This window comes from Oncorhynchus keta, chromosome 23 (genome assembly GCF_023373465.1).
Source record: "Oncorhynchus keta strain PuntledgeMale-10-30-2019 chromosome 23, Oket_V2, whole genome shotgun sequence".
Taxonomy (NCBI): domain Eukaryota; kingdom Metazoa; phylum Chordata; class Actinopteri; order Salmoniformes; family Salmonidae; genus Oncorhynchus; species Oncorhynchus keta.
In genome coordinates this window covers 27,894,566-27,907,584 of record NC_068443.1, presented here as the reverse complement: position 1 = coordinate 27,907,584, position 13,019 = coordinate 27,894,566, and the positions used below count along the sequence as shown (strand labels likewise).

At 42.3% G+C, this 13,019-nt stretch overlaps 1 protein-coding gene across 2 annotated transcripts in view; it reads left to right on the top strand.

Annotated features, from left to right (window-relative positions):
* LOC118402106 (beta-1,4-galactosyltransferase 2-like) overlaps positions 1-13,019 on the top strand; it is a 150,909-nt gene that overhangs the window by 24,802 nt on the left and 113,088 nt on the right. For both annotated transcript variants that reach the window (XM_035800017.2, XM_035800018.2), the window contains one exon: positions 3,584-4,007. In XM_035800017.2, coding sequence (XP_035655910.1) covers positions 3,680-4,007 — 328 coding nt within the window. In that variant the 5' untranslated portion in view covers positions 3,584-3,679. The remainder of the gene's footprint in view (positions 1-3,583; positions 4,008-13,019) is intronic.

The following is a 13,019-nucleotide window of genomic DNA, read 5'->3' as shown; positions in this document are numbered from 1 at the left end:
CGGGCCACACCAAGGTGGTAAGGATAGGCAACAACACATCTGCCAAGCTGATCCTCAACAGTGGGGCCCGTCGTGCTTAGTCCCTTCCTGTACTCCCTGTTCACCCACGACCGCATGGCCAAGCACGACTCCAACACCATCATTAAGTTTGCTGACGACACAATAGTGGTAGGCCTGATCACTGATAATGATGAGATAGCCAATAGGGAAGAGGTCAGAGACCTGGCAGTGTGGTGCCAGGACAACAACCTCTCCCTCAACGTGAGCAAGACAAATGAGCTGATCGTGGACTACAGAAAAAGGAGGGCCGAACACGCCTCCATTCACATCGATGGGGCTGTAGTGGAGCGGGTCGAGTGTTTCAAGTTCCTTGGTGTCCAAACACACCAAGACAGTCGTGAACAGGGCATGACAACGCCTTTTCTCCCGCAGGATAATGAAAAGATTTGGTATGGGTCCTCAGTTCCTCAAAAAGTTCTACAGCACGGCAAGCGGTACCGGAGCGCCAAGTCTAGGTCCAAAAGGCTCCTTAAAAGCTTCTACTCCCAAGCCATAAGACTGCTGAACAATTAATCAAATTGCCACCTCAACTATTTACATTGACACCCCTCCCCCCTTTGTTTTTACACTGTTGCTATTCGCTGTTTATTATATATGCATAGTCCATTTAACCCTACCTACATGTACAAATTACCTCGAATAACCTGTACCCCCGCACATTGATACAGGTACCAGGTACCCCCTGTGTGTAGCCTCGTTATAGTTATTAATATTGACTCCTGAACATCTAATCAAATGGCTACCCAGACTAGTTGCATTGCCCCCCTCTTTTACACCGCTGCTAACTCTACCTATGTGTGCATATTACCTCAACTAACCGGTGCCCCTGCACATTGACTCTGTACCGGTACCCCCCTGTATATAGTCTCACTATTGTTATTTTACTGCTGCTTTTTAATGACTTGTTACTTTTATTTATTATTCTTATCCATATTTTTTAAAACTGCATTGTTGGATAGGGGCTCGTAAGTAAGCATTTCACTGTTGTATTCGGCACATGTGACTAATCAAAGTTGATTTGATTTTACATTGCAGCTTGGACATCTATTTATCTGTCACGGTTGAGCCAAGCAGTAATCTGTGATATCAGGTGCTTTCCCCTTGATGTTTCCACCTGTGATCCCGCCAGGGGATCGAGCAGCACATAGGGTGTTAGCCCTCAGGCTAAAGGCTCAGTCTGTTTACATACAAACCACCCACCTCTCTGCTTGGCTCAGACAATTCTCTCTCTCTGCTTGATAGAAAAAACAAATTGACAGCGAAGCTGTGAAATCAATTGTTATTCTTATATTATATTTTTTTAATCTTCTTGACATGATCAAATAACTCAAGAATAGATTGGTAATTTGGCACACAGAAACTAGAAGCCATGAGTAATTTGGTCAAAAGGACTGGCACCGATTGACCTATAGGTGGCTCTGTTACACGTAGTCTCACTTAAATCCTCATATCCACCACCTTGTTGACCCAGAGAGATTAACATTTGTATGTAGATGTCTTTCCTCATGCTGATCAAACCCATAAGGTCCACCGGGATATATTTTCCTCCGTCTTGGACATTTTGGAAAATAACTCCAAATTCAAGTGTGTAGGCCCATGGTACGTCTCTTCACATAGTTTGAAAAAAGCTAAGGGAATGGTTAAGATAAGCCTGAGTTTTTGATAAATCAGGAAATCCGATTATACTTCACTTTTACTTCACTACATTCCTAAAGAAAATTATGTACTTTTTAATTTAATAATTTTCCCTGACACCCAAAAGTACCCGTTACGTTTTGAGTGAAAATGGTCTAATTCACACTCATCAAGAGAACATCCCTGGTCATCCCTACTGCCTCTAAACTGGCGGACTCACTAAATACATGCTTCATTTGTAAATGATGTCTGAGAGTTGGAGCGTGCCCCTGGCTATCCGTAAATAAATAAAACCTAGTAAATGTGGCCGTCTGCTTTGCCTAATATAAGGAATTTGAAATGATTTATACTTGTACATTTACTTTTATTACGTTGGTCGTATACATAATGAGCGGACCAAGGCGCAGCGTGAGTAGAGTTCCACATATTTATTAAAGTGAACCTTCAAAAAACAACAAAGAATAAACTAACGTGAAGTTCATTGCGCACGTAGCACTAAACCAAAACAAACAATATCCCACAAATTAGAGGCAACGATCATCAGCTGCCTCCAATTGGGAACCATACTCGCACCAACATAGAAATTCTAGACTAGAACACCCCCTAGTCACGCGCTGACCTATTGCACCATAGAGAACCCCAAGGGCTCTCTGGTCAGGGCGTGACAACTTTTGATACTTACGTATTTAAAACCAAATACATTAAAACTTTTACTTGGTAGTTTTTTACTGGGTGTTCTTTCACTTTTACTTGATTTATTTTCTGTTAAGGTATCTTTACTTTTACTCAAGTATGACAGTTGGATACTTTCCCTACGACAGCTCCACTATGGCCTATCAACTTGAAACTTATGGTCATCAAAGACATTCCCATGAAGAACCGTGTTAAGTTTGGCCTTGACATCTTAAAAATATTAACAATGAACCTTTTTGACTATGTAAAGCTCATGCTTAAAATAACAATAACTAAATAATAATAACTATCTGCCTTTTTGGACTAAAAGTCAGATTCACTCCAAATATGGTCTTTGGACTCATCATAATAGTCCCTAAAGAGTTTGAGAAAATAACGATGATGTCTTCAAAGTTTGCCACACTAAACCAGTAGATGCATATTAGCATACGCAAAACATATTCTCATAAACTATAGGACCAAATGACACCATATTTGGATTGTACAAAATCACATTTTATTTGTCCATTTAAACCACTGCAAATCCACTTCACAGTGGTCTATCAACTTGAAACTTGTCATCACTATCATGCACTTGGTGAAAAATCTGTTCATGTGCCCTAGAGCAAGGTACTTAACCCTAATTGCTCCTGTATGTCTCGATAAGAGCATCTGCCAAATGATTCAAATGTAATAGCCGTCCTTAAGATGGACAACACTGAACTCATTCTTTGCATATCTAACACTAATGCTCAAAATCATCTGCGATCATCTTCTCCTCATGAACCACACATCAGATTCACTCCAGATGTTGTTTTGAGACTCATTACATCAGTCTTTAATAAACATGGTCATGTTTTCACTGATTACACATGGAGAAGATAGCTCCTACATGATGGTGCTTTGTTATCCAACTGATCTCCTTTCGGTCATCCTGTAAACCATGTTCATTGCTACTGGCAGATATATTTATGTGTTTTTCAAATCACATTGTTGGCTGGAATGGACTATTGGCTACATTGGATTTTACTACCAAATTGGGTGTTGTTGGTTTATTCCTTGATTTGTCTTTTCTTTTCAACATGAACATGACATATAATATACTGTAGAAAGGATGGACAGACACAATTCGATAAGGCTACTGCTCTTTTCACTTGAATGGCAACAAAATATATATTTAATTTGAACATCATGTTTTTCCCTGGTCCTTCCATAGGTGATAGTGGGAGCCAGTGTGCAGCAGTCCAGGCCCAGGGGAGGGACCGACCGAGTGGATGCCCAAGGCTGTGCGGCAGGGGCGACAGTCTCGACCATGACTCGGCTGATGCTGGGCCGGACACTGGAGCGCATCTGCAAGGCTGTCCTGCTGCTCTGCCTGGTGCACTTTGTCATCATGATGATCCTCTACTTCGACGTCTACAGCCAGCGCTTCGACCAGATCTTCAGCCGCTTCAACAACGGCCGCAACGCCAGCCGCAGCGGACACCACTACTACTACAACCTCAGCCGGCCCAACGCCACCTACGCCAGCTACTTGGCCACCGCAGACCAGCTGCTGCCCACCGTACGACCCGAGGGAAACCACACGCCGCCCACTACCAAGCCCATACCACCTTGCCCGGAGATACCCCCTGGTCTAGGTAGTTGAGGACCTCCTTTTACACTAATGACTAATGAAATAGTACCCTGTTCACATTACCATGCCGACCCGAACTATACTGTGCTGGCTCAGATACTACTGTGGTTGATGCGTAACCAAAGCAGAGCAGTTATTATAGCACAGCTCAGATACTATCATCATTAGGAAATCTGAACAAGGGGATTTGGTAATAGTTCATTACTCTAATTAGTATAGTGTGTTGTAATTTGAAAATAGATGTCAGCGAGATAGAGGCCTGCATGTGTTCGAGCAGCAGGCTCTCTGGCAACCACTTTCTATTCTAAAATGTAGTGGATGGAACGTTTACTCCAATTACTGTAAAAGCTAGTGTTTCTGTGTGTTTTCTGGGCTGCCCAGGTGAAACATAAAATGGATTTAATGTCAGCACTCTCGGCTGTAATATATATTTCATCCAGAGAAACACCACTAGTCCAATGCAGCGTTGGAAAGACTAACACAACAGTATTCTTTCAAATACTGGAAAATACAGTCAACTAAGATATGTAGCTGTGTGGCTAACTCATTTTAAAGCTGCTGCGATAGGGAAATCCCAGTTACCTTTGTAAGAATTCCCTTCATCAGCAGAAAACCTCATTAACTTCCTTGTCATTGCGAGGCTTTTCTTGCTCATTATGCCATTAGATATGCCTGCGAGCACAAGGCCTTTGCCACTCAGCTCCCGCTAATGAGTTTTAAGTAGAGGTCTTGAGGGAGTTGTGGGGGAACCAACTCTTTGTGTCATGACCCTCCACTCCTATGCATCTGTTCCCCTCTTTATTTCTCTTGATTGAGGTTTCCACTGACTTTACAGTTGTTGACTGCATGTCTTTAGGAGACACATCAGCACTGAGTGGTTGTTTACTGAGACCCCCCCCCCCACACTTGGCATACACACACACACACACACACAAACACACCATCCCTCCCTCCTACCCTCAATGAGTGGTTGATGCACTGGCTCTAAAGCTTGTTACAAAGCATGGGCTTTACCACGATCCGTAAGTGCCTTGTGTGATTGCAAAGAACAGAGCTCCAGCTTTAACTTTCATTCATGACCTCGTATTTTATCTAGCTAGAATAGATGCAGGCAGCGAGGTGCGTTGTGTAATTCTGTTTATCTCAGCGTCTCTCTGTGTGTAGGGTATTCTCAGATAATCACTGTCTTTCCTACAGAGATGTCTGCCTGGGGAAACTGCTGTAGGAAGGCTTAAGTAGCTTATCTGCTGTGGTCTGGGTGGCTTGATGGAGCTGTTTTAATGACCCCACTATGACAGGTTCAGTGGAAGAAATGAACACTTTGAACCTGACACTTCTCTTGACCATGTAGATAGATCTGTAGTGTGTGTATGAATTAGTGTTACTGTGTTGTTAGGCACATTATGGTAGTTGAACCATTCCATATCAGTAAATTAGTCCATTTGATACATTTTTGTTGCTGTTGTCGACCAATTATCTACAATGTCAAAATCCCAAATCAGAATAACGATTCATTATCCAGATGAATGCGAATCAACTTTTCACAGAGTACATAATGAATGTTATCAAATCATATCAAATCTCACTTTATTTGTCACATACACATGGTTAGCGGATGTTAATGCGAGTGTAGCGAAATGCTTGTGCTTTTAGTTCTGACAATGCAGTAGTAACCAACGAGTAATCTAACCTAACAATTTCACAACAACTACCTTATACACACAAGTGTAAAGGGATGAAGAATATGTGCATAAAAATATATGAATGAGTGATGGTACAGAACGGCATAGGCAAGATGCAGTAGATGGTATCGAGTACATGATACTGTACGGAACTAGAAGCACAAGCATTTCGCTACACTCGCATTAACATCTGCTAACCATGTGTATGTGACAAATAAAAATGTATTTGATTTCTGTAATTAAGCTATTTCAATTGAATTAGATTTGATATGACTCTGTGACTGCCACTGCCTTCTCTTTCCCTAGCATGGAGGGAGAGGAGGCTGCATGGTCTGGTGCATCATGGCCAGCCCAGGTAGCTAGCTGCCTAGCCTTCCTCCCTCCTTTGCCTCTTCTCTCAATGATGGAGTAGGTGCCTGGGGTGGTAATGAATTGCAGACAGTCAGAGACTGAGAATGCCTCTGTGTTAGTCACAGCCAGGTGCAGATAGATAGATGATGGTGGAAGGGAGAAGGAGGGAGGCCCCAGGGAGAGGAGGCCTTGGCCAGGGGGAGACGTGGGAGACTCCCAACCCAGCTGACAGGTGCTGCTTGTGTTTGGACTTGCGGTGGGCTTCCATTCCATTGCAGCTTTCTCTCTCTCCATCTCCTTTTCTCTCACACTCTTCTCTCACTCGCTCCCTTCCTTAAAGGTGAAATATGCAGAAATCGCTTGACCATTTTCTGTCTGTTAAAATTGGAATAGTTTGCCTAATAACAGTTTATATGACAAAACAAGAAATGTATCGTGTAGAGAATCATTGTACCATCTAAACTGGTGTGAAATATATGTTCAGTAACCTAAAATACTGTATTTCCAGCTGTTTGAAGCTGGTGTACAAAACTGAAAGTAAAAGATACAAAAACTAAACATAAGAACGGGAAGCATAGAAATAGCGCACATAGGACAGATCTACAGTTACTTAGACTTGCTTTCAATGAGAATGACAGACCTATAACTCACATTTCTATATGAATTTGGTAAGGTCACCCAAAATGTTACATATTGCAGCTTTAATGGCAGTCAGTCAGCTGTCAGTGTGGGTCTGCAACCTCTTAACGAAACAAATTGTAATGGCAAAATATGGAATATTTGCCTGACAGGGTTGCAGTATTATATGAATGCTGGAGCTATAACATTTTCCTAGACACTCTTATCCAGAGTAACTTACATTAGTGAATGCATAATTGTTTTTATTTTTCCGCACTGGACCCCTTTGGGAATCAAACCCACAACCCTGGCGTTGCAAGAGCCATGCTCTACCAACTGAGCCAGACAGGAGGACTGTGCTGGTGCAGTGCTGGTGTTATCACTCCCAACAAATAATGTCATTTAGAACTCTTTAGGCACACACATCTTTTGTTGCCTATATTAGAGTTGGTGTCCATAGGTTTATTGATTTCAGTCTTTTTAACTTCCCTGCTGCACTAATACTAAAGCCAATCCTATGCCGTTGGGTGCCGGGCACTGAACCAACTCTAACGCCGAATTCTGCTGGGTTTTCAGTTCAGTCTGAGGTGACTGACACGACTCCCCATCAGAGGAGACAGCTCCAGTCTTTCTCCCTGGCTTGTCATTGGTATTTCTCCCCGTGGGATTACACCAATCACTGCTGTGGTAGTGTTGCTTTCTGAAGGAGGAGCATCGCTCAGAGAGAGTGCAAAGTTGATGGATGGCTGTTTGCTCAGCACGTAATTACCAGGTCTGGGGTTATACATCTACTACTGTAGGTCAGCTGAACAAAGCCATTACACTGCTTTGAGAAATGACACTGTTCGGAATGTCTACCTGGCTCCATCAAATTAAAATACAAATCTTGACCTTTTCTGTACTTACACAGTAATGTTTCAGATCCTGAAGGCCTCTACATCTGAATTTATCTTCCAGGCCAAAATGTGCCAAAGTGCAGTAGTTTGGGGTCCAGTGCATGTACAGTTGAAGTCGGAAGTTGAAATACAACTTAGCCAAATACATTTAAACTCAGTTTTTCATAATTCCTGACATTTAATCCTAGTAGAAAACCCCTGTCTTAGGTCAGATAGGATCACCACTTTATTTTAAGAATGTGAAATGTCAGAATAATAGTAGAGAGAATGATTTATTTCAGCTTTTATTTCCTTCATCACATTTCTAGTGGGTCAGAAGTTTACATATACTCAAGTATTTGGTAGTATTGTCTTTAAATTGTTTAATTTGGGTCAAATGTTGTGGGTAGCCTTCCACAAGCTTCCCACAATAAGTTGGGTGAATTTTGGCCCATTACTCCTGACCGAGCTGGTGTAATTGAGTCAGGTTTGTAGGGCTCCTTGCTCCCATAGGCATTTTCAGTTCTGCCCACATTTTTTCTATGGGATTGAGGTCAGGACTTTGTGATGGCCACTCCAATACCTTGACTTTGTTATCCTTAAGCCATTTTGCCACAACTTTGGAAGTATGCTTGGTGTCATTGTCCATTTGGAAGACCCATTTGCGACCAAGCTTTAACTTCCTGACTGATGTCTTGAGATGTTGCTTCAATATATCCACATAATTTTCTTTCCTCATGATGCCATCTATTTTGTGAAGTGCACCAGTGGCTCCTATAGCAAAGCACCCCCACAACATGATGCTGCCACCCCTGTGTATCACGGTTGGGATGATGTTCTTTGGCGGCTTGCAAGCCTCCCCCTTTTTCCTCCAAACATAACGTTGGTCTTTATGGCCAAACAGTTCTATTTTTGTTTCATCAGCCCAGAGGACATTTCTCCAAAAAGTACAATCTTTGTCCCCATGTGCAGTTGCAAACCATAGTCTGGCTTTTTTATGGCGGTTTTGGAGAAGTGACTTCTTCCTTGCTGAGCGGCCTTTCAGGTTATGTCAATATAGGATGTGTTTTACTGTGGATATAGATACTTTTGTACCTGTTTCCTCCAGCATTTTCACAAGGTCCTTTGCTGTTGTTCTGGGATTGATTTGCACTTTTCGCACCAAAGTATGTTCATCTCTAGTGTCTCCTTCCTGAGCGGTATGGCGGCTGCGTGGTCCCATGGTGTTTGTACTTGCATACTATTGTTTGTACAGATGAACGTGGTACCTTCAGGCATTTGGAAATTGCTCCCAAGGATGAACCAGACTTGTGGAGGTCTACAATTTTTTTTCTGAGGTCTTGGCTGATTTCTTTTGATTTTCCCATGATGTCAAGCAAAGAGGCATTTAGTTTGAAGGTAGGCCTTGAAATACATCCACAGGTACACCTCCGATTGACTCAAATTATTTAAATTAGCCTATCAGAAGCTTCTAAAGCCATGACATAATTTTCTGGAATTTTCCAAGCTGTTTAAAGGCACAGTCAACTTAGTGTATGTAAACTTCTGACCCACTGGAGTCACATACAGTGAATTATAAGTGAAATAATCTATCTGTAAACAATTGTTGGAAAAATTACTTGTTTCATGCACAAAGTAGATGTCCTAACCGATTTGCCAAAACTATAGTTTGTTAAACAAGAAATTTGTGGAGTGGTTGAAAAATGAGTGTATGTAAACTTCTGACTTCAACTGTATGTCAAGCATAGCCACCAATACAGTAGATCCACCACTAAAGCTCTCAGTATAGGTTGTAGTGACCTAGGGCTGTGCAACATTTCAAATTAATTAGATTAATTCATATGTATGTTTTTGCGCGATATTCCAAATGCCTGTATCGCAAGAATCAAGGTTTTGTTATATTTTTTTTATGACCGTTTATGTCCACTTGTTTTCATGTTATATTTTTGGTCTTGTCTCTTTCGTTCCTTCTGTGCTGTGTGCACCTCCCCATTTACACCAGAGATCCGTATATAATGAAGAGTTTCACGTCTCAGCCCTAACAATGGGAGTCGTTGTCCCAAACGCGGGAAGGCAGGTGACCAGTTTATATCCAAAATAAGCCCATAGAAATGCATTGGGCTTATTTTGGACAGATTTTAGGCTTTGCTTCTTCCTCTATGGTTTACACATACCAAGCCCCTCCACCTGCCTCTCATGCCAACAAAGTTGAGAGATCACTTCTTCTTCTCTTACAAGTGGTTTCAACTTGCTATTTGCATTTGAGGTTTGGTCCAACAGAATCTGTCATAAGGAAATTGAGACATTATTTTACTGTAAAAGAGTTGAAGTTAACCGTTCTAAATATACCATTTTTATGTCTCAACTACTCAGATTGAGAGTAGACACTACTACAACATGAACATTAATGATCGTTGGATCTGGAATATTCATGCTCAGTTCGTTGCACCTGGCATTGTTGTACCATGTACCGCTAGCAGCATTTTAGCCGAAGACTGTTATATTAGCAGTCTAGTCTGTGTTTTAAAAATGTGCAATAAACATAAAACACAATTATATAAGGATTTGGCAACTCGTTATTATTCTGAGAAACAAGGTAGGCCACTTGCGTGCAACATCTGAACAAAGTGGACATGCTGACATGCTTTTCAAACAGTTGGAGACAGACAGAAGGGAGTGTTCATAACAGTTCAACTGTTCAACTGTTAGCTAGCAAATAGATCCAAGTTGGTTAAACTTGAAATATAAAGATTAGCTGGCTAATCACTAGCACATGGGCTTGAGAGATTTTTGATGAGACCTTTGTTCAATTTCTATAGCCGAAAGCCTGACACAAGAAGTTATTTGTGAATGTGCATTATGCATGGTTCTAGTTCCATTTCTAGACTGACTTGAAAGCCAGAAATGCAGTGTATTTAACCTTTAATTGTACAACTCTTATTTCAAGAAAACATATTTTTAGATATACAGGACCAGTCAAAAGTTTGGACACACATACTCATTCCAGGGTTTTTCTTTATTTGGACTATTTTCTACATTGTAGAATAATAGTGAAGACATCAAAACTATGAAATAACACATATGGCATCATGTAGTAACCAAAAAAGGGTTAAACAAATCCAAATATATTTTATATTTGAGATTCTTCCAAGTAACCAACCTTTGCCTTGATGACAGCTTTGCGCACTCTTGGCACACTCTCTCAAGAGGTAGTCACCTGGAATGCATTTCAATGAACAGCTGTGACTTCTTAACTTCTTAATATGTTTCAGCCAATCAGTTGTGTTGTGACAAGGTAGGGTTGGTATACAGAAGATAGCCCTATTTGGTAAAAGACCGAGCCCATATTATGGCAATAACAGCTCAAATAAGCAAAGAGAGATGACAGTCCATCATTACTTTAAGACATGAAGGTCAGACAATCCAGAAAATGTCAACATTTCATGAACTTTGAAAGCTTCTTCAAGTGCAGTCACAAAAACCATCAATTGCTTTGATGAAACTGTCTCTCATGAGGACACAGGAGAGGAAGACCCAGAGTTACCTCTGCTAGAGAGGATACGTTCATTAGAGTTACCAGCCTCAGAAATCGGCAATTAACTGCACCTCAAATTGCAGCCCAAATAAATGCTTCACAGAGTTCAAGTAACAGACACATCTCAACATCAACTGTGTGAAGACTGCGTGAATCAGGTCTTCATTGTCAAATTGCTGCGAAGAAACCTCTACTAAAGGACACGAATAAGAAGAAGAGATTTGGTTGGGCTAAGAAACACAAGCAATGGACATTAGACCGGTGGAAATTTGTCCTTTGGTCTGATGATTCCAAATGTAAGATTTCTGGTTCCAACCGCCGTGTCTTTGTGAGACGAAGAGTAGGTGAACGGATTATCTCTGCATATGTAGTTCCCATCATGAAGCATGGAGTAGGAGGTGCGGGGGTGCTTTGCTGGTGACACTGTCTGTGATTTCTTAGTGGGACTATCATTTGTTTTTCAACAGGACAATGACACAGCACACCTCCAGGCTGTGTAAGGGCTATTTGACCAAGAAGGAGAGTGATGCTTCTACACCTGCAATGCTTGCTGTTTGGGGCTTTAGGCTGGGTTTCTGTACAGCTCTTTGAGATATCAGCTTTATTAAATAGATTTGATTTTGATGGAGTGCTGCATTAGATGACCTGGCCTCCACAATCACCCGGCCTCAACCCAAATAAGATGGTTTGGGTTAAGTTGGACCGCAGAGTGAAGGAAAAGCAGCCAACAAGTGTTCAGCATACAGTGGCAAGAAAGAGTATGTGAGCCCTTTGTAATTACCTGGATTTCTCTATAAATTGTTTATAAAATTCCTGTGATTGTCTCCACCCCCTCCAGGTGTCGCTTATTTTCCCCGGTGTATTTATCCCTGTGTTTCCTGTCTCTCTGTGGCAGTTCGACTTGTATGTTAGTCAAGTCAACCAGCGTGTTTTTCCCGAACTAATTTTGCCATTCTCACTGCCTTCAAGCAGCACAGCCTTCCACTAGTCGTTTTCCTCAGGAGGTTAGCAAGACTGTGGATGTCTCTATTATCCCCACGGAATACCATGACCTCCTGGAAGTGTTTAGCAAGGCACATGCCATTGATCTTCTCCCAGGCACTACACCACCTCAGGATCAGTTGTACTCTCTGTCCGGTCCAGAGACCATTGCTATGGAGGAGTACATAGAAGAGTCTCTGGACACTGGGGCCGTCCATCTGCAACTCCTGCCGGCACAGGGTTTTACTATGTGGAGAAGAAGGACAAGACCCTGCACCCGTGCATTTACTACCGGGGACGTAACGATATCACTGTCAAAAAATCGTTACCCCCTACCTCTCCTTTCCTCGGCGTTTGAACCTCTCCAGGGGTCTACCATGTTTTCCAAGTTGGACCTTCGGAATACCTACCACCAGGTTCGGATACGCAAGGGGGATGAGTGGAAGACAGCCTTCAACACAGCCAGTGGACATTATGAGTACGAGGTCATGCCATTTGGACTGCCATCATGCCCACTGTCTTCCAGGCTTTGGTCAATGATGTGCTTCGGGACATGCTAAACCGGTTTGTGTTCGTCTACCTGGACGACATTCTGTTTTGTACTCCATGTCAGACAGGTCCTTCAGCGCCTCCTGGAGAACCAACTGTTTGTGAAAGCCTAGAAGTGTGCGTTCCACCACTCTTCTATCACCTTTCTGGGATATGTCATTGCTGAGGGCAATGTTCAGATGGATCCTGGAAAGGTGAAAGCAGTGGTGGATTGGCCTCAACCAACGTCCAGGGTGCAGTTGCAACGGTTTCTTGGTTTTGCAAACTTCTAGCGCCGTTTCATTCGGGATTACAGCACCCTAGCGGCACCCCTCTCTGCACTCACCTCTCCCAAGGTATCGTTCAAATGGTCTCCAGCTGTCGACAAAGCCTTTGTGGACCTGAAGCATCGGTTCACAACAGCACCTGTCCTCATCCATACGGAC